The 27,241-nt window shown below is 24.0% G+C and overlaps 4 protein-coding genes across 7 annotated transcripts in view; 2 read left to right on the forward strand and 2 right to left on the reverse strand.

Moving 5' to 3' along the window:
* Window positions 1-3,501: 3,501 nt before the first annotated feature.
* LOC122858742 (protoheme IX farnesyltransferase, mitochondrial) lies at window positions 3,502-5,710 on the forward strand. Its single transcript, XM_044161848.1, has 7 exons — window positions 3,502-3,626; window positions 3,888-3,985; window positions 4,059-4,353; window positions 4,424-4,619; window positions 4,696-4,871; window positions 4,934-5,251; window positions 5,329-5,710. The coding sequence occupies exons 2-7, from the start codon at window positions 3,914-3,916 to the stop codon at window positions 5,547-5,549; spliced, it is 1,278 nt and encodes a 425-aa protein (XP_044017783.1). The 5' UTR covers window positions 3,502-3,626; window positions 3,888-3,913; the 3' UTR covers window positions 5,550-5,710.
* A 65-nt stretch (window positions 5,711-5,775) lies between these two features.
* On the reverse strand, window positions 5,776-11,202 carry LOC122858740 (tRNA-dihydrouridine(16/17) synthase [NAD(P)(+)]-like). Of its 2 annotated transcripts, none has more exons than XM_044161846.1 (6): window positions 10,904-11,202; window positions 7,111-7,507; window positions 6,593-7,037; window positions 6,283-6,526; window positions 6,050-6,205; window positions 5,776-5,977 (listed from the first exon to the last, which is right to left on the reverse strand). In XM_044161846.1, exons 1-6 carry the CDS (start codon window positions 10,955-10,957, stop codon window positions 5,822-5,824), a joined length of 1,452 nt encoding a protein of 483 aa, XP_044017781.1. In that variant the 5' UTR covers window positions 10,958-11,202; the 3' UTR covers window positions 5,776-5,821. The 2 variants fall into 2 exon arrangements, with proteins under 2 accessions (XP_044017781.1, XP_044017782.1); XM_044161847.1 differs by lacking the exon at window positions 10,904-11,202 and adding an exon at window positions 7,935-8,025 and having other exon boundaries at window positions 5,777-5,977.
* LOC122858739 (putative uncharacterized protein DDB_G0292292) lies at window positions 8,223-10,405 on the reverse strand. Its single transcript, XM_044161845.1, has one exon. The coding sequence runs from the start codon at window positions 10,125-10,127 to the stop codon at window positions 8,277-8,279; it is 1,851 nt and encodes a 616-aa protein (XP_044017780.1). The 5' UTR covers window positions 10,128-10,405; the 3' UTR covers window positions 8,223-8,276.
* Window positions 11,203-16,172: 4,970 nt separating the features above from the next.
* LOC122858743 (probable serine/threonine-protein kinase DDB_G0282963) overlaps window positions 16,173-27,241 on the forward strand; it is a 53,225-nt gene continuing 42,156 nt past the window's right edge. For all 3 annotated transcript variants that reach the window (XM_044161849.1, XM_044161852.1, XM_044161851.1), the window contains exon 1: window positions 16,173-16,893. In XM_044161849.1, coding sequence (XP_044017784.1) covers window positions 16,853-16,893 — 41 coding nt within the window. In that variant the 5' untranslated portion in view covers window positions 16,173-16,852. The remainder of the gene's footprint in view (window positions 16,894-27,241) is intronic.

The following is a 27,241-nucleotide window of genomic DNA, read 5'->3' on the forward strand; positions in this document are numbered from 1 at the left end:
TAATTTAATCAATTTTTAAATACATAAAAATTTTATATACATAATTATTAACGATACTCCTACAACAATTATGATTAAAATTATAAATACAGCATTATCAGATATTATTGGCTGATGAACAGGTAAATATGTTTTTTCCAATTGTACAATATAAATGTGTAATTCGCAATTCAGTACTATTGCGTGTGAAGTTATAATCACATGTGTTGCTAATTGGTTTTTGATTGATCAGCCATGTTACTGATGGCACTGGGTAGCCAGTAGCATAACACTTCAGCATAATCAATTGAGCTGTATATTCGATTCAGATATTACTGTTGTCTTGTTCATATTTGTGTAATCAAAATATGGTGCCAATTCATCATCGATATGGACATTCATATTTATTGAATCAACCATATTATTTATTATTTTTTTACCTTTGCAAATGTATGATAGTTTTTTTATTTTTGGTATTGCCTTATTAATAAATAATGATGAACAGTGAGATTCAATTCAGTTGTATTTTTTTTTATAATAATATTATTATTTGAGACAACTTTTGTGCCATTTTTATTGTACTAATTAACTTCATTGTACATATACAATGATGCTAAACATGTTACTTCTAACTCATATCAAATTCAAATATTTGTATCATCATTTCTAGTGACACCAAAACCATTTGGTACATCAATCATTCTTATTTGTAAACTTTTTTCTACAAAAAAAACAGGTTGTACAACCTGTTAAAAAGACGCGGAGAAACGTGTAAAAGAAAGTTTTACCACAGAGAAATTCTTCCGAAATCAGGGACGAGGAAAAATTTTTCCACTCATTTCCCCACATTCATTAATTTGATGAAAAGATCACGGGAATTTTGTAGACCAAGTACCTCGGTATATCAACTTTTTTGGAAAAAAGTGTCTTCGAATTTTCATTTTTTTCGAAAAAAATAAGCATCATTATGCTTTGCGTTATGTAACAATTAATAATTAGTCATTTTTTTTTGGAAAAATTAAAAATTGAAAAAGTTAGAAAAAAATCAAAAAAATGGAGAAAATTAGAGAAAGGATGGAGAGATTTGTCCGCCATTTCTCTAACCGTGTGGAAAAATATTTTTCCGCGAAAAAAACACACGGGGAGAAACATGTGGAAAAAATAATTTTACCCCGGAAAAATTCTTCCAAAATCGACGACGAGGTGGAAATTTTTCCACTCATTTCTCCGCATGGGTCAATTTGGGAGAAATTCGGAGTAACCGCGGAAAAATTCGGAGTAATCACGGAGAAATTCGGAAAAATTCGGAGAAATATTTTCATCAGGGGTGTAACAATACATACTTTACATATTACATCAACCATACATGTAAAAAAAATAGTTAATAAACATTGACGACAAAATTCGAGAGAAATTCGGAGTAACCGCGGAAAAATTTGGAGTAATCACGGAGAAATTCGGAGAAATGTTTTCACCAGGGGTGTAACAATATACTATCGTTGTCTTTACTAAATGCTATCAACAAACCATTTTTTGTCGTCAATGTTTATTAACTATTTTTTTTACATGTATGGTTGATGTAATATGTAAAGTATGTATTGTTACACCCCTGATGAAAATATTTCTCCGAATTTTTCCGAATTTCTCCGTGATTACTCCGAATTTTTCCGCGGTTACTCCGAATTTCTCCCAAATTGACCCATGCGGAGAAATGAGTGGAAAAATTTCCACCTCGTCGTCGATTTTGGAAGAATTTTTCCGGGGTAAAATTATTTTTTCCACATGTTTCTCCCCGTGTGTTTTTTTCGCGGAAAAATATTTTTCCACACGGTTAGAGAAATGGCGGACAAATCTCTCCATCCTTTCTCTAATTTTCTCCATTTTTTTGATTTTTTTCTAACTTTTTCAATTTTTAATTTTTCCAAAAAAAAATGACTAATTATTAATTGTTACATAACGCAAAGCATAATGATGCTTATTTTTTTCGAAAAAAATGAAAATTCGAAGACACTTTTTTCCAAAAAAGTTGATATACCGAGGTACTTGGTCTACAAAATTCCCGTGATCTTTTCATCAAATTAATGAATGTGGGGAAATGAGTGGAAAAATTTTTCCTCGTCCCTGATTTCGGAAGAATTTCTCTGTGGTAAAACTTTTACATCACTCCTGCGTCTTTTAACAGGTTGTACAACCTGTTTTTTTTGTAGAAAAAAGTTTACAAATAAGAATGATTGATGTACCAAATGGTTTTGGTGTCACTAGAAATGATGATACAAATATTTGAATTTGATATGAGTTAGAAGTAACATGTTTAGCATCATTGTATATGTACAATGAAGTTAATTAGTACAATAAAAATGGCACAAAAGTTGTCTCAAATAATAATATTATTATAAAAAAAAATACAACTGAATTGAATCTCACTGTTCATCATTATTTATTAATAAGGCAATACCAAAAATAAAAAAACTATCATACATTTGCAAAGGTAAAAAAATAATAAATAATATGGTTGATTCAATAAATATGAATGTCCATATCGATGATGAATTGGCACCATATTTTGATTACACAAATATGAACAAGACAACAGTAATATCTGAATCGAATATACAGCTCAATTGATTATGCTGAAGTGTTATGCTACTGGCTACCCAGTGCCATCAGTAACATGGCTGATCAATCAAAAACCAATTAGCAACACATGTGATTATAACTTCACACGCAATAATACCGAATTGTACATTATACGTTTATATAGAAATTGTACTGGTGAATATAGTTGTATTGTAAAAAACCGTGTTGGTGAGATAACGAATTTTCAAAATTTACAATTGGAAACAACATATTTACTTGGTGATCAGCCAATAATATCTGATAATGCTGTATTTATAACTTTTATCATAATTGTTGTAGCAGTATCGTTGATAATTATGTGTATAATAATTTTTATTTATAAATTAAAATGTAAAAAATCAAGTGATGCTGGTATATCACAATCTTCAAATGGTGAATTATCAGAAATAAATTCTAAGCCCCCAGTTCCAGATCGAATTGAATGTCTACCATATGATGAACGATGGGAGTTCCATGCAAAATCAGAGCAAGTCGGAGATAACCGGAGATAATCGGAAAAAATGATTTTTTGTTTTACTCCGATTTTTCTTCGAAATTTTTATTCAACAATATGCGCAGAAAAACGGAGTAATATCGCAGAAAAACGGAAAAAAATCGGAGGCCAACGGAAGAATATCTAAGAAAATTGGAGAGATCACTTTCACCAGGGTTTATCTGAAGTTTCTTCGAATATTTTTGGAAAAAAATTACTCTTCAATTTTTCATATGTAAACTCTTATTTCTGGTTTTTTTAAATTAAAAATATTATCATTAATAATTAAAAAATAGCTTACTTGAAAATGTTTCAATGTTTTTACCATTTAAACTGATTTAAACTACCGCGTAAATGACAGTTGCAATTTCTATGAAAATTAAAAATAGCAGCAAATAGCAATGAAAATTCGCCCATACTGTATTTTATTTGTTAAAAAACACACGAGTTTTATTGAATGTTATTAATAAACAAACATAAGTGACAGTCTATTGGATTACAAAGTTATGATTATTATAAAAAATTACAATTTCATCAGGTAATTAAAAAACGAAAATAAATAAAACAAAAATCCAATTTATTTATTTCTTTAATTGTTCTATTTAGTTTTTTTTGAGGTTAGAAATTATACCAATTCGATTATGTCACAAGTGTATTCTTAGTGTTTTTTATAAATAAAAAAATACCTATCAAGGTCAAAATAAACATTCAAATAATACAATTACAATATCAACAATAATAATTAAATATTTTTTAAAATTATTATTGTACTTGGATTAATTCAAATTTAATTTTTTAGGATGAGGTGAATTTATAATATCTAACATGATACTTTTGTTGACTTCATTAAAACTCTGTAGACAGATAAAATGTCCTACAAAAATTCCATCAGTTGTTGTAAGTTTGCTATACATATATTTTTATAATTTGTATTTATTTATATAAAAATTGTATATTATTTTATTTAAAGTATTCATCAATGCCACTGGCAAAAGAAAAAAAATGTATCAAAGAAAAACCATGGATATCAGTATCAGATACATCAGAAGACCAGTTAAAAAATTTAAAAATACTGAAACCTTCAGTTTTACTACCTCCTGACACAGTATTTAATGATAAATTAATAAATAATAATTTAGCATCAACTTTAACTAGTCCAAATGTAGTTAAATCTAAAATAGCTGAAACAGAATGGAAAAACATTGAATTAGATTGTACAAAAATAACAAAATATTGTCTTATGTTATCAAAAATAAGATTAACATGTAAGTTAATCATAAACATATTAAAATATAATTTTATATTAATAATTTATTATATTTTTTTAAAATTTAGCATTAGTTGTGATAACAACAATGGGTGGATATGCACTTGCACCAGGTGCATTTGATCCACAAACATTTTTAATGTGTTCAATTGGTACTGGTCTTGTATCAGCAACAGCAAATTCAATAAATCAATTTTTTGAAGTACCATTTGATTCACAAATGTCAAGAACTAAAAATCGTGTTCTTGTTCGTGGATATATAACGTAAAAATTAATTTTTGCTAATTAAAAATAAATTGTAATTATATTTTTATTAAAAAATATTTAAATTATTTTACAGACCAGCTCATGCAATTGCATTTGCTGCATTATCAGGAATGGCAGGTTTTTCAATACTTTATTTTCAAGTTAATGGTTTAACTGCTGCACTTGGTGCTGCAAATTTAATACTTTACACATTAATTTATACACCATTAAAACGTGTTTCAATAGTCAATACTTGGGTTGGTTCTATTGGTACGTAATAACACTTGGAAAAATGATTAATAAATTATTAATGTTAATGTTTTTATTTGCAGTTGGAGCAATTCCACCTTTGATGGGTTGGGCAGGTTGTATGGGTGATATTTTATCACCTGGTGCAATGATCATGTCAGGAATATTGTATGCCTGGCAATTTCCACATTTCAATGCTTTATCATGGAATTTAAGACCAGATTATTCACGTGCTGGTTATAGAATGATGTCTGTTACAAATCCAGATCTTTGTAGACGTACTGCCTTTAGATATTGTGGTGTTTTGATGGGTCTTTCTTATCTTGCACCAGTTTTAGATGTTACCAATTGGTGGTTTGCACTTGCATCAACACCTCTCAATGCTTATTTTTTATATCTTTGTAAGTTTATTTATTTATTTTTGATAATTATGTTTAGAAAAATTAATTATTAATTATTATTTTTTGTATGTTTTTAGCTTGGCAATTTTATAAACAATCAGACAGCTCAAGTTCTAGAAAATTATTTAGATTTTCACTTTTACATTTGCCAATTTTGATGATCATGATGTTGGCAAGTAAAAAATCATGGTCAAGTCAAACAGATAATAATGAAAATAAAAAAATTGACATTGATAAAAATAATCAGACGAATATTATTGATAATTTAACGAATTTATTATCACCAACTTCTGTATAGGTAATTGAAATTATTAAAATCATTTTTTTTTTTTTTTTTTCTAGACCTCAATTTAATTGTAGAATTATAATTTTTATTTAATTTACAAAATGAAAATTATATAAATAAATATGTTGTAAATATTTTGATGATAAATATAGATATTTAAAGTTTAAAAAAATTTATTTCAAAATTTATTTTATTTATACAATTATTATGTGCAGAATTTTGTTTAATTTTTTATTTTGTTTTCCTATTATTTTTCTTTTTTTTTAAATTGATAAAAATAATTGTCATGTTGTATTTATTTCGTTTCGTTTAATTTTATAATCAATTGCTATTTTTCTTCGTGTTTTTGTCATATTTCTGTGGCCAATGCAGTCGAGATTTTCGCTGTAACATTTATTTCTACAACATTGTCGACAATATTTGTATTCACATTTCAATCCCTGAAATTAAAAGAAGAAAAAATGATTAATTTTTATATTTTTAAATTGTGTTAATATTTATAAAATAAGTACCGAAGGATTTGGACAATTTTGACAAAGATCTGTTCCTTTTTTAACTGGCAAACCAAGACGTTGTTTATGAGCAACTTTTTTAAGTTTTTTCATTTTTGATTTTGATACTTGGTTACCATCATCATCCAAATATTCTCTTTTAATTCCATACTTTTCCTATAAATTAAGCAAAATATAAATGAAAAAAAAACCAACACGTAAATATATTTTAATTTAAATTAATTTTCTCTTACCGATTCAATTTTTTTAGACTCTAATTTACTAATATGTTCTTCTGGTGTTGATCTCACGTAAGGCTGACACAACCATGGTGGTAATTTTAAATTATAATCATCAGTATCTGGTCTCCAAGTTAATTTACCCTCATGATAAGGCAAATATTGTTCTCTCAAATTATCAACAACATTTCTAAATGATTCCATTGTAGAATTTCTTGCTAAAATTTCACGTTCCTCTGAATTTTCTGGGAGAGATAAACTAACAAAGAAAAATTAAAAAAACATTTATACATGAATTTTTCTATTGATAAAAATAAAAACTCACATGTGTTGAAAAATTTTAAAAAGATGACCACGTACAAATGATGCTGGTGCTGGATATTTATCAACAAGATCAAGATACTCAGTTGCTGGTATCCAACAAGGTGGATAACAACCCTCAAATATAAATGGATTATATAAATTACCTTCAGCTGACATGACACCTTGTACACCAGTAAATTCAATACATTTATCAACATCCTGAATACACTGTATATTACCATTAGCAAATATTGGTATTTTAACAGCATCACAAACAGCTTTAATATGTTCCCATGATGCTAATCCAGTTAATGGACCTTTTTGTTCTCTTGTTCTTCCATGTACAGTCAATAAACTTGCTCCAGCATTTTCCAACATTTTAGCATATTCAATTGTTTTATTTAACTCTGGAAATACTCGTAGCTTACAAGTTACTGGTATTTTTAAACCTTTTTTAAGTGTAACAACTAAAACATAATAAAAATTCAATATTAATTTATTTAAACTGACTTTTGATGTTGTTATTGTTTTTTAATTTACCAATATTTTTTAATAGCTCCCAATCATCTTGTAAAAATGCACCATAATGTCCACGTTTAGCAATACCCTGTGGACATCCCATATTAACATCAATTGCATCACAATATGGCTCAGCAAATTTAGCTGCTTGTAATATTATATCTGGATCATTACCACAAAATTGTACAATAAGTGGTCTATCTTGTTCATTTGTTTGTAGTGCATCTTTACGATATTTAGCATCTCGACAAAATACAGATGAATGAAACATTGGTGTATAACACAAATCACCACCATGATTTCTTGATAATAATCTCCATGCTAATTCACTGGCATCTACCATTGGTGCAACAATATGCCTTGGACATCCAATTTTAATCCAAAAATTATCACCACTATTTTCATTATGTTCTTCATTCTGAAAAATAACATAAAAATATATTTTATTTTCAAAATTAATTTATGATTTTATCATGATAATGTTTATGATATTTAGGGGAAAATTTTTAATTATACATATTTTTATTTTTTAAAGTTGATATCGCCCTCTTCATCTCCCTGAATTTTAAATTTTTTTTTTCATTTAAGATCAACAATTATTGTTAAAGGTCAAGAATAACAAGGTTTTTATTTTTTAAACTCGTTAAGTTATTGTCTGTTTAGATCTATCGATCAAAAACATAATAAACGAGTAAAAAAAATTGAGTGTTTTTACCTGAGTTACATGAGCATGTTGAATTGTCACGCGATGAAGAGTAAACCACGCAAACAAAAATAAAAAACATTTTATTATAAAATGATATATTAAAATACTTGTTGTTGTGAGTAAAAAAACTTGGATGTACCTGGTACAAACACCATTACACTCAAACCCCATAAAAAAAATCGATAGATTTTTTAAATTAATGAATTTATTATTCATCATTTTTACAATTTTATTTTTTAAATTTCAAACAAATTGTATTTACATTTAGTTTTAAATAAATGATTGAAAATTTTTTATATATTTTGAGCAAGATGAATGAAAATTTTATCAATGACAATGATTTGGTATTTTATTTTTTGAGCACACTCAAATTATCACGATTTTAAATATATTTTTTCTAAAAAATCATTAAATAATGGACGGATTTTGATGTACCATTAAATAAACAAAAAAAAATAATAAATAATATTGATTAATAAATTCAGTCATCAGGAAAAAAATGTTTTTTTTGAATTGGTGATCTTGGTGATGTTGGTTTTGATAATTCCGATTCAGGTATTGGTGATAATTGTGCTGATTGTGTAACATGTTGACTTATTTTAAATCTTGGTCTACGATTAAATGATGATCTTCTTATTCGTAATTGTTGTTGATTTCTCTTACATACTGGTAAATTAAATATTTTATTTTCATGTATAATATCATTTGATAAATCAGTCGTTGATAAATTCAACGGTGGCAATGTTATTTGTTGTCTTTGTGGTATAACTGAAACTTGAATTCGTTGATCCACTTCTTCATCTTGTTTTTTATCAACAACACTTGGCATAATTGTCATAATTTCTTCATCTTTTAAATCTAAATAATCTGGACTTTCCACTGGTGATACACGATTTTTTTTACCCTTGATATTTTTATTTGAATCAAGCTTTTTTTGACGTGTATTTTTACGCAAACGTGTACGTAAATATTTTTGTATTCTCTTAACAGTTTTACATTTTGTTGTTGTTAATTTATCATCACTATTTACAAAATTACTATCATGTTGATTTTTATTTTTATTTTTATTATATCTATCAGACCAATTGTGATTTTTAATAATCGAAAAACAACATGACACTGGTGATGGTGTTGATGGCTTCAATTCAATACTATTATTTACAATTTTTTTATTTGTTTCAATTGTTTGTGATGTAAGCTCAATGGACGTTGCTTCTTCATGATTTTTATATGAAAAATATAAATGAAAATTACGTTTATCATTATTTTGTATATTATTTTTAATATCATTTGTTGTTGAACAAATATAAACATGATTTCGATTATCACTATTCATGCTGCTATTATTAATATTATTACAAAAATGATAATTATTATTATTAAGATTATTTAGACAAAGATATTGACGATTATTTGTTGGCTGATAATTTTGCATTGGCATTGTCATAGTCATTGTTGACGGTGTTGTTGCTGATGCTGATGTTAATGATGTTATTGTTGTATTATTAATATTATTTAATTCACGTTTATTTTTAACATATTCATATGTTGTTATTCCCAAATACGTTATGTAACCATGGAAGACACAAAGATGTATCAATAATGCAGCAGCAATTGCTGATAATAAACAAACAATTGTTATTATTATCAATGAACTATTATCTTGTATTGGTGTTATTGGTAATGTTGTATTGTTGTCCATAATTATTGTATTATTTGTTTGATTGTTAATGTAATAATTAATACTCGTTGCAATTTCAATGAATGATAATAAAAATGATATCAATGCTGATACTATTGCTGATACAATACATATTATAAAAAATTTATAATTACGTTTACCAATACAATTGTTTAACCACATACAATGATGATCAAAATTATCAATACATTTATTACATACAGAACAATGTTTAGTTTTTTTTTCACTTGATATTGTTATATTACACAAATGACAACGTCCATTTTCAATGACATGTTGATGCTTTGTTTTATCAAATTCTGGTACAACAATATTACTTGGTTGTTTACGTATTTTTGATGATGATGGATCAATTAGTAATGATAATAAATGTGATGATATATGTATTATTAATACAATTGTTACTAAATATTTTAGAATGTCATTGTATGGTTTATTAACTTGTGGTAATAATTTTATGATGAAGGTTGTTATTAGTAGCAGCAAAATTAACCATCCAACAATTTGTTGTGGATGTAATGGTAATTGTAGACCATTTAAACGACGTGTTTTACGTTGTTCTGGTGGTTTTAAGTAATTTGCTGACTGAAATGAACAGCAATTTGATATATTTTTTGATGATTTTAGCATGACAATGATTGTATTAATCCTATCATTGTTTTTTAATATTTTTTTATTGTTTTAACATTATTATTACTATTGATAATTCAGCTTGATTGTGATGATAATTTGTTAATTAATATCAAATTTTTATAATTGTCATTTAAAATGTATTTATTCATTTTAGCTTTTAGATTGATAATTGATTTTTAAAGTTCACTGGTTCATACAATCGAGTTTTCAAGTATACTGGGTCGTTGTTTTACATTCCACTGGATATTACAATAATTTTGTTCTCATTTTTGTAATATAAGACACCACGTTTTTGAACGTGCGCATTAAATTAATCGATAATAATGGCATGGCAACCTTTTGTTATATTCAAAACATGAAATATTGTTTTTTAAATTTTATTTATTATTTTTGTTATCTATTTGTCATTATATTTTTATGTAAATTTAATTACATTTTTTGTATTTTCCCGGCTAAATTAAAAGGCAGAGAGAGAAGGGAAAAATTAAAATCATTGAATAAATTTAATTTTATAATTTTTATGGTTTAATTGTTGTTAAAATGATAAAAATGTTGATGAAAAAATTGTAGTTTATTGATTGATGAATAAATATTTAATTTCAACTCTTTTTTTTCTTCTCTAAAGTGAAAATTACATGTTTTATAAATGAAGACTATAACCTCAATATACACACTTGTTTTAATATTATTTATTATTTAAATTATGATTAATTTATCAACCTTGGGGAAATTATTATTAAATAAAATAATTTTTTTATTAATAATTTACTTACTTCGTTTTTATTAATGATATTTATATTATCCATTTCATTATTTATTGACATCATACTAATGCTTGATTGTTTACAACTTGTTATTATGTCAAATTTTATTTATAGAAAAACAACAAATTACAATAAAAATAAAATCACAAAATTTAAAAAACACTTGTTTAACAATAATTATTAATTTTTTCTATTTGATATTTATTTATTTTAAATACATATTGTTTAAATAACACACATTTTTTTCACACACAAAATTTTTTTAATTGATAAACAAAAATAATAATAATAACTTGGAAATTATCTCTCTATTTTATCGACGTTTTATTAATGGTGGACTGATGGCGGAAAGTTTGAATTTCAACGAAAGAAAATAATATCTTTCGAGTATTGTTGTTAATAATTATTTTAATAATATCTGAAAAATAATTTTTGTATTAAAACTAAGAATATGGAGTTTTTAAGATTTTAATCAATTGATTAATTAATTAACGTTTTTTAATTTAAAAATTTAATTGATTAATGATGGTATTTTATTGTAAATTTAGTATAAAAAAAAATGAATAAATAATATGAATAATTACATGACGAGCTTTCTTCAAATTTTTATTTTTGAAAATTTATAATTTTTAATTTAATAACAGTAATAATTGTTGTTGTTGATATCAGACTGTTTTCTGAAAACAAAAGATTTTATATAGAGTTTATTTATAAATATATATTTTAATTAGTTTGGTGATCAATAGGTAATTAAAATCTCGTTTCTTTTATCTGTAAATATTTTTTTTAGAGTTTGTCGATATAAATATAATTTTGAAGGCCGTAAAAGTATGAAATCGTGATACCAATTACCAAATCATTTCGGATACAGTGCCTCGTCTTTAAAAAAATTTGATTTTTTCAATTATATCTAAAAATTATTTATTTTTATTCATTTAAAACAGATTGGAGAAAAAAAAAATTAGATTTATTTCAATGATTTTATGTTATTTAAATAAAAGTAAAAAAGAAATTTTAGAAAAAAAAATTTGATATTGATTATAGATAATTTTTAAAATATCAAATAAACAGAAATATATTAATTCATCAATTTTAATAAACGATATATAATGATAGAAACTAATACAAAGATAGAATAAATATTACTAAGAAAAAAAAAAACGCCCCGGCTTGGATTTGAATCAGGCAGCGAATCAATTTCAAGCAGACTATAGAGATCAATTTTTTATATATATTTTTGATAAATTTTTAATGAGTGAGTCAAAAAATAAAAAATATAATCCCGCGACTTGGATTTGAACCAAGAACTTCAGATAATCGTTTAGTTTTTTTTAGTTTTTTTTTTAGTTTTTTTTTAGTTTTTTTTAAAAACTAAAAACTCCACCGTCCTTCAATTCGGCAATTTAAAAACCGATCTGACACGTTACCAATTACGCCACCACGAGATATTCTCTAAACAAAACTCATCGTCTATATTAATTTAAAGAACAGAAAAACAAACAATACTCTATATTATTACATATTAATAATTATTTATAACTAATAAATTATAATTGACAACTATTAAAAATTTTAATAGAAACAATTTTATTATTAAATAAGAAAAAAAAAAAATTTCAAACTTTTTTCTAATATTATTTATCAAAAAAAAAAAAAAAAAACAATTGAATAAAACTGTATTTTAATTTTTTTAACTCGTTAATATATTTAATTTTTTTTCTCATTATTTAAATATATCATTGTTTATATTTTTTTTTTCCAAATTATTGAAAAAAAAACTTTTCACCTTTAAATTTTTTATTTTTTAAAACTTTTATTTATAATAATATATTTAATAAATTTTATAAACAATAAATAAGTAAATTAAGTTTATATATTTTTTTGAAGTCATTAAACTTTATGATTATTTAAATTTTAAAATATCTACATTACCGGTTCGATATTTTTCGACAGTCACAAGAAGCTTAGAAAAACGATATAAAAAAATATATTGACATCAGCTGACATCAATCAACTGAAACAAACACGTGGGATGAATGTTTACTGTTTATTGTTTTTTATTGCTTTTTAATTCAACTAAAACTTAATTATAGTGAATATTCTATTTTAATTTCATAAAATATGGAAGAGTTTAGAAAAAAACGTAAATTAGAGCTGGAAAAAAATTTTGTAAAAAAATATAAATTTAAAAGTGAAATTTACTTTAGCGAAAAAAAAAATGAGGTTAGTTGAAAGTATACAATTGCAGTAAAAAAATGCTTGTTGATTAATTATTAAATTTAGTGTTGTTAATTATAAATATTAATTATTTTGTTTTTAGATATACTATCAGGATCATGATCATTTATGCGCCAAAAATATAATAATTGACCATCTTAATGATGATTGTCTAGCTGAAATATTCATGTATGTGCCAGCATGTGAAAGACCAAAAATTGCATTGGGTACGTGATAACTACATTATCAATAAATAAATTAAAAAATTGACTTACTTATGATAATTAATATATATTTATTTTTTAGTATGTCAAAAATGGAAAAGAGCCCTTGATTATTCTTGGAGTAATGTCAAAAAACTTGAACTAACTTATTGGAAATTTTATAAAAAACCAACTTGCTTAAAGAAATATCCAACACTCGATGAACAATTAAATTTTTTTAAATCACTGTTATCTAAATGTGGTCATTACATAACACAGTTAGACTTGACAGCCTATCGTCATTGTAACATAGTGCCAGTTATTAATGAATATTGTCCAAACCTTGTGGAACTTCGATTGAGATTTTTCTATATTGACCGCGTGATATTAAATAATGCATTTTCACGTCTATGTAAGCTTAAAGTATTAGCAATTATATTTCAAGATTTTAAAGAGAAATTTATACCTCTTAATTTAATCTATTCATTAAGAAACGTTGCTGATACATTGACTGATCTGGTTCTGTTAAATTGGACAAAAAAAGTGCGTGTCCCCTGTGAATTTTCAAAAGAAACTATTTGTGTGATTCGTGAGTTTAAGGCCCTGAAAAGAGTTGATATTAGTGGTATAATACCTACCCAAGATCTTGAAAAATATTTGCATGATAAGATGTCAGTATATACTATTCATGATGTTTACTTGTCCTTAGTTGAGACGATTCAGCTCCGAAATATCAAGAGATTATTTTTGGACGGATTGCTTATTACCGATGATGGTGTGTATACTATTGCGAATAACTTGAAGCGATTGAAAGTGTTTTTTCTGGATTGGAGTGATATAACTAATGTTGGTATGGTAACAATTTCAAAGATGAATTTAATGGCTCTTGGTTTTAATAGCTCTAATGACGTTATTGATTCGTCATCGATCAAGTTGCTTAAAAATCTGAAAACATTAAGTTTTACACTCAGCAATAAAATTACTGATGATTTAGCCATGAAAGTTCTTAAAAATTCACCAAAGCTGGAACGGTTTTATGTTATGGACACAAGTGTAACTGTTGAATTTATCAAAAAAGCAAGAGAAATCTCAAGCAATCGAAAAATACCTTTGTGTATAGGTGTTTCATTCGAGTGTGATAAAAAAAAATATGAATCGGCATATTTAACAATTCAGCGAATTTGATGAATAAAATGGTATATAATGCTAGATTAATAAAAAAAAATTCAAAATTATTTTCAATTAAAATTTATATCAGAGTCAAATATAATATACTGAATTTATTTTTATTTAAAAAATAAAAAAGTTATTGATAACTGACAAGTAGTAAATTTATTTTAAATTTTAAGAAAAAAATTTTAAATGACAAAGATATAATCTCTATTTAATTTTCATACCTATATATGAATTATTAAGCAATAATAAAAATAAGAAAATAAGGTTTGATCATTTATTTTCTATCATGCGACACAATTATTTATCGTAACGTTTTACTATCTGTAATAAAAATTGATAATATAATTTGTAATAAATATTTATGTAAATAAACTTGGGCCGGTTTTTTCGTCAACAATTACAGTTGACTAGAAAATGGGGATTAAAAAAATTTAACTAATAGTTATATTTAATAAATAAATAAATAATAGTGACACATGAAAAGTAAAATAGTAGTACCTTTAAATTTTTGTTTTTAAAAATTTATAATTTTTAATTTAATAAACAATAATAATTGTTGTTGACTTAGTTTTTTTTGTAAAATTGACTATATTTTTTTCTGTCTCATTGTTTGTTTATTGTTAATAATAATAATATTTATTATTATTATTTGGGTTAAATAAAAATCGATTGAGACTTGAGAGTATTTTTGCTGCGCGTACGCAACCAAGTGTCGAATTGGCCAGGTCCCTGATGCCTCTCATCTATTTTTTAAATATAAGAAAAACAAAAAAAAAATTCAACAATGAACTAGATTTTGTAAATTTATTTTCTTTTATTATTTCATCTTCTCAGACAAGACACTAAGTAGAGTAGAGTGCATTTTCTCGCGTTCATTCTTTCAAAAAGAACAATGAAATAACCACACACAAAAAAATTGTACACATCATGAGAGAAAAGTACAAATAACAAGTACAAGTAATTTAAAGAAATGAAAAAAAATACGAAATAATAGTAAAAAAAAGAAATCTTGGAAAAAAACACAATGTAATTTTTAACTCTTTTCAATTTTTCAAATCTTTACATTAATTTTTCAGATTTTTCTCTCAAACAATATTTCAATTTATATTACCAAAATAAAATAAAAAAATATAATAATAATGAAATGCAAAATAAAAAAATATTATAGAAACTAACGATATAGATAAGAAATATATATTGAATAGGAATTTAGAAAGTTTTTAAAAAGACTATAAAATTAATTACAAAAAAAAAAAAAAATAAAAAATTGGTTTAAATAAAACAGAAACAAAAATCATCAAACAAAAAATTAATCAACAATTTAAATAATTTATTTTCTATATTTTTAATAAGTTACAATTTAATAAATAAATAATTAAAGAAAAAAAAATAATGTTATTATTAAAAATTTAATAAAAGATTTTATTTTTTTATAGAAAAATATGTTTATTAATTGAAAAAAAAAATAATTTCTATTAATTTTTATTGATAATTATTAATTTGTATTAATTAATTAATTGAATTTTAAATGTTACATAAAAATCAGGGTAACACAATATCAAGTTACGTTACTGAAAAAGTGAGTGAGTTGAACCAGCCGGAACCAAACGAAGAACCTCATGTTGTATGCATGTGTATGTGTGTGTGTTGCCATCTTCGTCTTTTTTATTATAAAATTTGTCAGTTTGTGCTCGACAACCAGCCAGTGCACTGACAAAGTACAAATAAATTTTTATCAAAGTGTACACATAGCTCATTGACATATTAATCAAACTTGATAATTAATATTATTTATTTAACAAGCTAAAAACAACAATATAAATTAATTTTCCTCGTTTATACGTCATATTATTTTCTACTCATAACCCCAAAATTATCATGACAAATTAAATCAATTAATAATAAAAATAGTGAAAATTAAAAATAGAAAAAAAAATATACAAAACAACCAACAAATATTTGTTGAATTATTTATTTTTTTGCGAGCTAATTATTGTCTGTTAGTGAAAAAAAAAATTCGTAGAATATTAGGATAAATAGAAAATCGATTTTGACATTTCTCAGTGAAGAAGGTGAAGAATGAGTTATTGTTGTTTGACGAAGGTGGGATTGGGTCGAGAGGTGGCTCACAAGGATCAATGCCACTCCAACCCAGTGGCCCATTGAATCTTTGAAAAAAAAAAATTATTAAATAATTCAACTTGGACCAGTCTATTTTAGCAACAAAAAAAAATTATTTAAACAATATAACCAAAACATTCTGCTTAAAGTGAAAAAGTCAATTGTGTTTTTTTTTTTTTTTTTATAAAATTAATAAGTGTCTAATTTAATTAAAAAAAAAAATAATTAATTTTGTTTGACAATGCTTGGAGTTTTGAAACGACGTTGGAAGCCCTCAAAAAGGTAATAACAATTGATTAATTAATTAATTTAAACAATGTCAACAATTAATTATCAAAGAAAAAAAAAATTTAATTATTTTGTTTTTTTTTTTTTTATTATTAATTCATCTAGAATGTTCTAATAAAAAAAAAAAAAAAATACAACAACTTTGTCTATTAATAGTTTGTTTATAATTAACTATTAATAATGAAAAATAATTATTGATTAATTAATTTATAAATAAATACAGCTAAAACTTTGCGTAGAAATTTTTTTTTTGAAAATTAATTTACAACAATGGAGTAATTATTATTATTATTTATTATTAAAAAAATTTTTTTTTCATTAATTAATGTTTTATTTATTATTTAAACAAATTTTATTTTTGCCAATAAATGTCATTTTATTTATAGACATATTTAGTATCTCAAAGTTTAGACAAACATTTTTTATTTTTTCAAATTTTATTTATTCATGTCGGTAAGGATCTGAGAATATATTTTTTTTTTTTTTTGGCATCTATGTTTAGCTGGTACCTTCTAACCGAGTTTATCGTTTGCCACTCATTCATGCAAATCTTGCATTTATTTATTTTTTTGTCAACTTGATTTTATCATCTTTTTTCGGCCTCGAAATTATCAAGTTTCTTTTGATGAAACTCGTCGTTAGAAAAAAAATTCAAATACAATAATAAATTAATTTTTTTGATGATTAAAAAAAGTACTTAAATACTCGCAAAATAATAAAACTTTAAATGAATTTTTTATGATATTTTTAAGTTGTTTATTTTTACCTCAAAGCAGACAAACTTTATTTTTTTTTTTTAAATTTAAAGTTTCAAAAGTTTTTAGTAATTAATTCATGAATATTCTTGTTGTGCTTTGATTAATTATTTCAAATTAAAATCATGATATTCATAGTCTTGTAATTTAAATGATTTTCTTGAATATTAAATTTAATAAAAAATATTTGAATTACTGATCATGCCATTTCAAAGATCTAATCAACCTGTAAATTTATATTATTTTATATAAATCTTTCAACATGATTTAAATTATTTTTTTTTTATTTATTTTGCAAAAATATTTACATTTAAATTACTTGATAATTTTATTATTATTATTTTGAGTTTTTTGTTTTTTTTAAGTGGACATTTCAAGTGATTTATTATAACTCTTGTTGAGATAAAAAAAAACAAAAATAATATGTACATTTAAATTTTTGTATTTTTAAAAAAATTATATTTTATCTTAATCAGTGTAATATTCGTATACACAAGAGTTGGTAAGAAAAGATACGGTTGAAAGGGAAAAATAGTGTTGTTTTGTAAAATGTTGGTTTGTATTTTTCCTTTTTTTTTTTGTTGAAATGCACTCGAGTGTAGTTGAAGAAGCCAAACGAAGCGTATCTTTTAGAACCGCATGTTTCCTCATGCGTTGGTTCTTTGCCCTCGGGGCATCGTCATCATTATCATCATCAGAATAATCATCCTTTTTTTTTTTTTTTTTGAAAAAAATCCCTTAAAATATACGAAAATATATATTCAAATTTAATATACGTGTATGCAAAAATTTAGGTCAGTACTTTGTGCAGGTCCAAATCGATAAAATGCTGAAAAAAAAAATGAAAAAAGTTTGACAATTTTTATCTTTATATATAGCAAAGATACCTATCGAATTTTTTGTCTAGAATATAAATTTACATTTAAAATATATCTTGAACGTTATATAAAAAAAAAAAAATTTTAAAGCTTATGATTATTATTTTTTTGGAGCAGCAATAATATTTCATAATAAATTTTTAAAATTTTATATGACTATGATGAATTATTCTAAAAATAATGCACTTATTTTTGATAATAATAATTATTAATATTAATTTTAAAATATTATCATTTTGATTAATTAAAAACATTTAAAATTAAATTTACAAAATTATTAGTATTTTATTTTTGAGAAAAACAATGCTAATTATTTTGAAATTAAAATTGAATTTTTTTTTTATTTCTTTAATAATTTTTGATATATTTTATGATATCTTCCGGTTGAAAATATAAACCCCAAGTTAACCGTTATATATTTTATAATTACGTTATAATATTGAGAATTTATTTAGTGAGCATGACGACGACGAGCAGTGTACACCACCTCCACCACTTCCCTCATCAACATCATCAACATCGTGAGATACCTGATGCAAGTTATTATTCCGATACGCTTAAAAAAATTCTAAATACAACGCGACACAATCTAATGAGTTTCTACTTTTATATTTTATTTATGATATATTATTGTTTTTTCTTTTAAAAAAATAACAGAAGCCTTAGTTTTATTTGTCGCGTTGTCAGACACTGCAACCACTGACCTAGTCTACCATTAAATCCTCCCTAACTTTTCATATTTTTTTTTCAAGATGTTCTTGAAAACTTTTGTCTTCATTATCAAGCCTATCACTTGAGTATAAACACAGCTAAAAATTCTACTTGTATTCAATTCTTCTTTTATAACTAAAAAACTTGAATAAAAAAATTTTTTTTTAAATTACACCTCAACTTTTTGAGTATTCAACACACGACGATGACTAATTGGATAACAACTTTTTCAAATTAAAATTAGGACACATTGTTAAATTAAAAAAAAAAAAATTATTTTTTTATTTATTTTATTTTCTATATATTCATTAGACTTTTTATTTAATTATCTTGAATTTATTTGGCTTTTTTATTGTTTTTTTTTATTTATTGAAAGAAAGTTTTTTTTTTTATGAATTTTTATTAATTTAAAATTGTAATAATTTTTTGAAAGTATTTTTTATATTTATCATAATGATTTGTGGTTTAAAAAAATATATTTTTTAATATTTATCTTTATTAGAAATTATTTTTAACAATTGATAAAATTTATAAATAATTTTTGTTGTTTTTCATTGAGATTTTCTCTGGATTATTTTGATATTTCTCCAAAGAAAATGACCCCATGAACTAACGTCTTACAATCTTCATTTAACAACAAAAAAAACAACAATAACAACACCAACAACAACATTTTCATGATAGATATAACGTATAAAATATTAAGATTGAAATTAGTATATGAATGCACTTGGCTGCTGCAAGACCCTTGGCTAATTATGGTAATGACTAAACCCTACTATCATTTTCTAAATATATACTCAACTTGAATGCCACACAAAGATAACTATATTATCATCATCAAATATATATAAACACCACCAACACCACCACCACCATCACCAGTACCACTTGAGTTAAATATTATTCAACTTGAATCCATCAGTTTAATTAAAGCCTCTTTAAAATACATTAAATATATCATTAAAATTATTATTTTATAATTTCATTAAATAACATACAATAACAAACAATTATTATTTCTTTTTATTTAAACAATAGTCGTTATAAAATTCATTGTCTAGGTGGAATTCAATTGGTCTACGCCCTTTATTATATACCTGAATAAAAAATAAAAATCCATGATTCTTATCAATGCGGCAATTTATTTCAATCCTCATTGTTACTTTTTTTTTTTTTTTTTAAATTCACAATTACAGTACTCTGTACATTTGTGTTTTAATATTTTTTTTTCTCAAACAACAGTTCGTGATACACATAAAATAATAATTAATAAAATTTTTTTTTAATAAAAAAAAAAAAATATAAAAATTAATTTAAAAAAATATAAATACTTTCACAAACGAGTTGGCATTTTTTTTTTTTTTTTGTTAAATAATATTGATGAAATTCCAGTTGATGGCCTTGATGTTTATTAAAATAAATTTTTAAAAAATTAAAAAAGCAACAATGAATAGACATAATTTTTTTTGTAAATACGTTTTATAAATTTTAAGATCTATTTATCTATTACCATATACAATATGTAATTGTTGATGCGTACATATGAATCCGGAAAATGACAATTTCACAAATATATTCATTGTCTTTTTGATTGTATTGTAAATTGTCTGAATGTGACTATGTGAGTAAATTCGTGTCGTCATTGATGTCAATTTATTCAATGAATAATAACAATGATTTTGTTCTGGTTTGTGAACATGAAACATACTGATTATTGATGCAGGTGGATATTCCAATTTCCATTTGAATATTCCATATGTGATTTTATTTTAAAATATTAAAACAGTTGATGATGATGATGATGATGACGATGATAATACATGATACAATCCTGATCATACAGCTTTTACTTAGTTGCTTCTGGTAACGACATAAATTACAAATCGATATAGTGAATCGATAAAGTAAATGAGATTTTACTTTAAGTATATATTCCTGGTGAATGGTGATATTAATGGATCATCTTATTCAACATAGTTGATTGCTATTGGCGCTGGTTGCTGTTGCAATGTCTTCTGGCATCCTTGGTTTTCTAATTGGACATCTGTGTCGCTATTTATCTTAAATACGATAACCCTCATTCAGCTTCATACACACCAGTGTGTGATAAATAACTGCAGCATCAACCAATCCATAATGTCATTTAGCTCAAAAAAAAAATTACATATTATTTTCATTTTTTTTAAACAATCAAAATTCATTTGTAATTACGTTTGGTTGGAATTGTTTTAAAATACTTGTGGCTTATTTATTTTTTTTTCTGTTTGCTTTGAGGATAAGAGGGAAGTCAGTAGAAAAATAATAAAAATAAAATAACCGCGCCTGGAAAGCTTGGCAGACAGGTCGGCGTCCTCCATCAGAACATTGTGAACTGCATTTACGATTACGACTCATGCATCACAACTCACCTTCACTGTACCCGCTATTTAATTTTTTTTTTTTTTTATTTATTTAATTTTTTTTTTATATCTTTTTCTCATATCACTTTCTTATTTATTTTTCACTGCATTTTTTTTGGGACTCTTTTAGGTGGTCCTTTCTCGTTATTATTTTTTTTTTGTCGCATATTTTTTTTCTTCATACAATTTTCAGTCAGCCAAATTCACGCTCTATTATCACTTTTATCAACTCTTTTTTTTTGTTGACAAAGAAAATATTTTTCATGACAAAAAAGGCTTGTTTTTTTTTTTTTTTATTGATTGCTTACACAAATTTTTATTGTTGTGCCAAATGAAAATATCTCTTTGGCAAAAAAATTATACAATTCTACAAAATTCTGGCCAGACTTACTGTCTACTACCGCGGCTTTTAAACCTTTCGAAAAATATATATATATTAAACTTGTCTGCACTCTCTTTAACTCGCACGCGGTTTATTTATTTATTTTTTTTTTATTGTCCAATGCCGCAGGCCTTAAATCGCCATTGACACTCTGATGATGGTGCAGCTGTTTGAGATATCTTTTTGTTCTTATTTCTCTTCTTCCTTTTACTATATACTTTTGCCTTTTGCTTTTGCTCTTTGGCTCTGATGTAACGGGAATCAACTCCTTTTTTATTTTTCATGAATTTTTTTTTTTTATAGAAAAACCTTCATATATGCAATCTTTGCAAACAACACCCATTCACATAGACACACATTTATATCTTCGAATGATCTTCTTAGAAATTGTTCAACACAAAGATGGCATTTATTGGTTTTTTAATTTTTTTTTTTTTTATTATATCAATCGGATATGGGATGTGGTTTTTTTTTTTTTATCGAATTATTTCTTGTATTTTTCGATTGAAATCGAGTTTGAATATATGTCTGGCCATTTATTTTATAACCAATGAGTAATTTATTTTTTTAACTTTTATAAAAATATAATTTCAATTAGAAAAATACAAAAATTAATTGAAATTTTTAAATAACATAAAAATTTAAATTAAAAATTCGAAATTACTCTTTAATATTTATAATTTAAATAATTTCCAAGGTTTAAAAATTATTTAATTAATAGTAAAAATATTGTTTAAGAATTTATTTTTAATTTAAAAATCATCGAAGCCATTCGAATGTTTAAAAATTGTTTGATTAATATTAATAATATATTGTTTAAGATTTTATTTTTAATTGAACAATTATTCAATTTAAATTTGAATCATTTGTATATAAATTTCTAGAGAAAAATAATTTTGTTAATAATAATTTGTGATTATTGTAAACATATGTAATTGGGGATTTTTGTTGTCATCACATGATTAAATTCATGTGTTGTTAATTTTTGTTATTTGTAAAATTTATACAATGTATGTTTGAAGTCTTATGGTATTAATATAACCAAGCTGGGTGGATCCGGGATTGTTCTTAGTAAACCCGGAATAGACTGCATGACTATACCAGCTAATACATAAGATATACTCACTTTTATGTGTGAGCATAATATATATCCAAGACAAAGTGGCTAACACAAAACTATCATGATGATGACGACATGATCATCATCATCATCATGATAGTATAATAGGTATTATGAAAATTGTTAAGTCCCTTTTTTTTTTTCTATGCACAAGAAAATGTTGTTGTTGTTGTTAAACTTTTCTACATCGTCAATCAAAAATATCAATCCTTATTATTTATTTATTTTTTTAATACTAATATACTATTATTGCAATATTTTTTTTATTATTATTTTCTATTCTATCTTCTGGGAATTCTTATTTTCTTCAAGTACAAAAATCTCAACAATTTATCAAAGAAGAACCGTTTTATTTGATTTTTTTATTTTCTTATTTTTTTTCCATGACTTTGCCAAGGAATTGAAAATAATAAAAAAAAAAAATTGCGGCAAATGTACAAACGAGACTATTTTTCAACTGTTAAAATAAACTTTAATAAAATATTATTTAAAAAAATAAATTAAATTTTTAAAAATTGGATTTGTTTTTGGAAATGGAAAAAATATTTTTTAAATTTATTTTATACAAAGTCATATTGAAAATATAATTAAATTTTTTTTTCAAAAAGTGTGGTGTGTGGTGGTTCAAACCAGCTGGTTTTTAAGGTTCACGAATTTTATTTTCACGGTTTGAAAATTCAAAATCTCACACATAAAAACATTTTATCCATATTTTTTTTTCATTATAAAAAAAAAAATATTTAATCTCGAAGGAAGCGTGAACTCGTTAAACATTAACAAAAAAAAAAAACTATAATATTTCATTATTCCTTTTGTTCTTTCCTTCAATTAATTTGCAAATATGTAAATTTTTTTTTTTTACAACTATAACGGAAGAATATAAATACATATTTTTGATTTTATAAAAATTTCCGGTAAACAAGCTTGCTCGTAATAATTATTTTCTCTTTTGAATTTTTATATTTCACAAGATTAATATCAAATAAATTCAATCTCCACATTCACATAATAAATATTATTTTAAATAATAAAAATTTCTAATATTAATTTATAAAAATTCATACATACAATATAAATTAATTGAAAAAGTTTAAAAATTAATTTGGCAATTTTAAATAAAACTTTACAGACAAAAAATTTTCATATATAATAGGAGGGTTGGGTGGTCGAGGGGGTGTGAGGGATAGAAAATAATATTGCCAAAATTTTCATCGAATTTTTGCTGATATAGACAACTTGTTTTTTTTTCTTTGGCACAAGTTTATCTTTCAGAAAATATTAACTTCGATAAATAAAAATTCAAAAATTAGAAATCGTTAAGTTTGTTTGGCTTGGCTGAATATAATTTTTAAAAGCATTGAATGTGACGATGAGAAAAGTAGAATGAATTTATATATAATGTGCATTGTGCATATATACACCATCAATAATAATATCAACGAGTCACTGATGCCACTGGTGCTGCTGGTGTTGCTGTTGCAACAACTTCTGCTGCTGCTGCTGGTTGGCAACGAATGTGATAATTAAACTTAAAATCACGAGAAGCTTCTTGACTTACCCGCTTATATATTTATTCAACACCATTTGGTGAAAGTAGTCTTTTACAATATTTTCAATGTGCATGTGTATTCTCAACTTTTATATTTATAAGCCCGTATTATTAAATCGTCATTCTGTGACCCGCTTAACACACACTGAAAAAAAATTTTAAAAAAATATGTATTTGATGATTTTTATAGACAAATTGTTGAATTTATGAATTATGATTTTTATTTTATTTTTTTTCTTATTTTTGGGGAGGTTTTTTTTCTTATTTGAATGGAGAGACGTGTCAGGTAAATGTTGAATCTTGGTATTATGAAAGAAATGATTTTGTTGATGGTTGAGCATGTCCTCACACTTGACCCTCGACAAAGACCGGTTCAATACAGCCTCATAAAAATATACAGTAATGCATATTAACAAAAAATTATATTGCAATATATATTTGATAAAATTACCTGAAATATAAATTTTCCCTGAATAATCTTATGTAATTTTAAAAGACAAAATGATTTATTATTATTTTTACATTTTTTTTTTTTTTGTGTAATTTTTAAATTGATTTTTTGAATAAGTAATTAAAATTTTCATGAAATTATGATTCTATTATTTGAAAAATATCAAAATATAATTATCCTCGAAGTTTTGAAAATTAATTTTAATTATTTTTATTTTTTTTTCAATTTTATAGTTTATTGTGACTTGCAGACAAAATTTTAAATTTGGTATTTTTTGCTATAGGCTAGATTTGTTAAAAAAAATATTTCTAAATAAAATTTTCATGAAATTATTCTTCTATTATTTAAACAATATCTAAATATTGTTATCCTAAAAGTTGCATAAATTAATTTCAATTATTTTTATTTTTTTTTTGTCATTTTTAACAAAGAGAAAAAATTGTATAATTTGACAATTTATCTCATTTCAAAAAAAAAATATTTCTAAGCATAAATTTCATGAAAATATGCTTCTATAATTAAAACACCACCTAAATACAATTATCCTGAAATTTTTGAAATTTAATTATAATTATTTTTATTCTAAAAATAATTTATAATTATATTTTATATAATTTATAAATTTTTCATGTCTTCAAAATTAAAAATATTTTTCAACAATCATCATTTGAATTTTTTTCAATTTACCAATTGTTTTATTAACAATTAATTTTTTCAATAACTTATTTTCCTCTCATAATAAATTTTTGTATATACATTTTTTTTTAATTTACCACAATTATTATTGGCTCACTTGAAAATAATCATTTCAATTAGTTTTTTTTTTATTTATTCTTTTATAAAAAGTAAATGTATATTGAGTAACATTATACCAACTAAATACTTGTTTTCTGATGTGTACCACCATCCGATAAATCGTATGCATCGTCAAGATTCAAATCTCACTGGTAACACATTTGCAGACAAGTAAATTTCTTTTGTTTAAAAAATCATCTTGCAAAATATACATTGATTTAAATCAAGGCTAATTATTCAAACACAATTGTTTCCATCAAAATAAAACAAAAAAAAAAATAAAAAAAAACCCAGACCACCCATCCACAATTTCAATTTACTCATATGCAAAATTTTATTTTTATCTTTCAAATATATTATCACAAATTATACTTAAATATATTTTATAACTAAACCGGTTATTTAATTACTCATTGATACTTTTATTGACCACTAATTATTTGTTATTAAAAAAATATATTCTACAATTTTATAAAATAATTTTTATTTCATTCAAAATTTCATATTTAATCTTGACATTTTAAAATATACATTTTGATAATTAATTTTTTTTTCCTACTTGTTCATGATTATCATTATTATTTTTAGACATTGCAATTTATTATATTCACGTTATTGACCTTGAAAAAAAAATGATTAAAAAACCGTTCAATATAACGGTATTAAAATTTGATTATTATTGTTAGTTTATCTTGATAATATCAAAAAAAAAAAAAAATATATTTCAACCTGACTGGATGACACAAAAGAAAATTTAAAACTCGACAAAATTGTTATTTATAAAAAACACAATTCAAATATTCATCATGACTCTTTTTTTGAATTTTTTTTTTCTCTTTTTATTGTAATCTCATCTATCAAATGAACAGGATACAATATAAAAGTTAAAAACTCACACAGTAAAGAATTAGATACACTCGTATACAAAAGGATTTAAACAGATTTAAAAATTTAATATCTCAAAAAAATACAAATAAATTTTGAATTCCATGTTATAAACGATGCGTGAGAAAAGAATAAAAAATATATATACCTTTTTTTTATTATTTTAAATCTCATGTATCGTCATACTTAATCCCATGAAGATCAACATGGATTTGTGATTATCATGTCTTTTTTATTTTTTTTTTCTCATTTTATTACTTTATATAAATTTTTTTTCTTCAATATATCTGGGACAAAATGATGAGCTTGTAAATATATATGCAGAAATTCATCGAGTGATTTTCAAGATCAAATTTCACCATGGTTTTTATGAACACTTCTTGTATATTAATAACATCATTTCAACTTATCGAA

Source organism: Aphidius gifuensis, linkage group LG6 (genome assembly GCF_014905175.1).
Source record: "Aphidius gifuensis isolate YNYX2018 linkage group LG6, ASM1490517v1, whole genome shotgun sequence".
Classification (NCBI taxonomy): Eukaryota; Metazoa; Arthropoda; class Insecta; order Hymenoptera; family Braconidae; genus Aphidius; species Aphidius gifuensis.